General features: G+C 43.1%; 1 protein-coding gene across 1 annotated transcript; it reads right to left on the bottom strand.

Moving 5' to 3' along the window:
* Positions 1–351: 351 nt before the first annotated feature.
* LOC123600532 (olfactory receptor 9I1-like) lies at positions 352–1,293 on the bottom strand. The gene has a single exon (XM_045482566.1). The coding sequence runs from the start codon at positions 1,291–1,293 to the stop codon at positions 352–354; it is 942 nt and encodes a 313-aa protein (XP_045338522.1).
* Between the last annotated feature and the right edge of the window lie 1,216 nt (positions 1,294–2,509).

The following is a 2,509-nucleotide window of genomic DNA, read 5'->3' as shown; positions in this document are numbered from 1 at the left end:
ATTTTGTGAACTCAAGTAGCTGAGAAAACACTCAGCAATACCCAGGACAGGTGAGAAAGTCAATTTTCAATTTTATAGCATGTTATTATTTATAAAGCCCTTTGGCATTCCATCTCTCTTCATCCTGGCTTTAATCATAGCAAGGCAGGAATTTTTACTGATGTGAAAACTGGGGCAGAGAATTTCTGACTGAAGGTCATAGAGCTAATAAAGAAATTGCTGATACCCAAAGCTACATATTTTTTTTTTTGCCTCAATATGTCTTTGTCATTGTGAAATCTAGTTCATGTGTTAAAGAGAGAAGCCCAAAGGATGATTTGCAGGAGCTTCTGAATTCATGGAGCTCAAGTCTTACTGTACTTGGGAAACCTTTATCCTGTTGAGAGTTTTCTTCAGAGCCTCCTTCACTTCCTTGTTTCTCAAGCTGTAGATCATTGGGTTCAGCATAGGGATGACCACCGTGTAAAATACTGACACAATCTTATCCTCCCCAAGCGATGTGCCCATGTTACCTTTCAGGTATATGAATATGAGCGTCCCAAAGAAAAGAGCCACTGCAGTCATGTGAGAAACACAGGTGGAGAAAGTCTTGGCTTTGCCACCTGCTGTACGAATCTTCAGAATAGCATGAATGATAAAAAAGTAGGATATAAGAATCACTGAAATGCTGGTCGTAATGACCAAGAAAGCTAGGAGGTAGATGACCCGTTCCCGTGGCTTGGTCTCACTACAGGCAAGCTTCAGCAGGGGTGGGAGGTCACAAAAAAAGAAGTCCACGTGGTTGGACTTACAGAAGGAGATCGAAAAGGTACACCCAGTGCGGATCACAGCGTTGACCATGGCACCAGCATATGCCCCAGCCACCAGCCCTAGGCAGGTCTGTGGTGTCATGGCAGTGGCATAGAAGAGGGGGTTACACACAGCCATATAGCGGTCATAGGCCATCATAGCCAAAAGGAAACATTCAGTGCTGGCACAGAGTGTAAAGAAGAAGAACTGGGTGGCACAGCGTTCGTAAGTGATGGCCATCTTATGGGTACCCAAGGTCTCAAGCAACTGAGGGACAATGACAGAAGAGTAGCAAATGTCCAGGAAGGAAAGGTGGCGGAGGAAGAAGTACATGGGAGTTTGGAGACGAAGGTCTCTCTGAATCAACACTATCATGCCCAGGTTGCCCCCCACGGTGACGAAATATAGGACCAGAAACACAAAGAAGAGACTCATTTGCAGCCCTGCCGACAGCTGGAATGCCATTAGAATGAATTCTGTCACCACAGTGTCATTCTCTGCCATGAATCCCAGGTCATCCACTGAAATAAAAAAAAATAAAATCTCATTAAAGACAAACTAAGGTGATCGATTTGATCACTCTAAGCAATGGTCATGATTTTTTAGGTTTGTAAAGCACTTTACATTTTTTGCAAACTTTACTTCATTTGATATTTTGGAAATCCTTCGAAGCATATATTGTGCCTCCCACTTTTGAGAGAAGAATATGAGGGCCAAAGAGGTGAAGTGACCCGTTCATTATTTCACGGCAGACAGGCAAAGCTGGAGCTAGAACTCAGTTCCTTAGACCTTTCCAAACTTCTGACAGGTTCCAAATTGGAAACCCTCATCAGCTTCACAACAGAGCTAGAAAGCACCACTTTGTTGCAGAAATCCTAGTGGTATAGTACTAAGTCCATGGGCTTTGAAATCAGACCTAGGTTCAAATCCCTTGAGACCTTGGGCAAGTTCATGCGTGTATCTGAATATCGGTCTCCTTGTTGGTGTCATAGGCATTTCAATGCCAAGGTTACTGTCGTGAAGAACATAACTGATGTACCGTTCCTAGCACATGGTCTGACTCACACGCTTAGAAGTATTTTTTCCAAACTCTACAATAGCAGAGTAACACCCTCCTAGGTTCATGGACATTTTGGCATCTTCTTATCTCCCAGTCCACAGCCCCCTGGAGTCTCAGTATCAACCGTATCTCTTTTTGTGGTTGTTTTTGAGGTGCACGTGAACACAACGGAATGGGATGCAAGAAGCGAGCCTTGAAGAACAAGGTCTGTTAGAACCTCTGCCACCTGTTGCCCACCAAGTCACTTTGTCCTCTCTGTTCCTGCCAAGCAGCATGGCCTGGTTTCCAAATTCTCCTCTTATTCCAAAGGACCTGTCCCATTTTTTTAAATGCCAGATCATTATCAATCAATGAGATGCTTCAATCGAGCCATTCCAGAATTAGCCTGCCCAGCTCATTAAGGGACAAAGGCATCACACTGGGTTTAGAATTCTAATACAGTTAGAGTTCTTGCCAAGTATTGGACAATCTTGTCTCTGTACCTTTGGATGCAGATGATCTGGGGTAATGGGAATACTGAATGCAGACTTCAAAGGTAGTTATTTTTGTCTTCCTTCCATCCTTGAAATAAAAACTGAATTTGAGAGAGATCTCATAGGATTTCAGATAAATAAGAAAATGAAACTTTGATCAATGTTTGACAAAAGCTGATCTATGGAT

The sequence above is a fragment of the Leopardus geoffroyi genome, chromosome D1, assembly GCF_018350155.1.
Source record: "Leopardus geoffroyi isolate Oge1 chromosome D1, O.geoffroyi_Oge1_pat1.0, whole genome shotgun sequence".
NCBI lineage: Eukaryota > Metazoa > Chordata > Mammalia > Carnivora > Felidae > Leopardus > Leopardus geoffroyi.
This window is presented reverse-complemented; position numbering and strand designations above follow the sequence as displayed.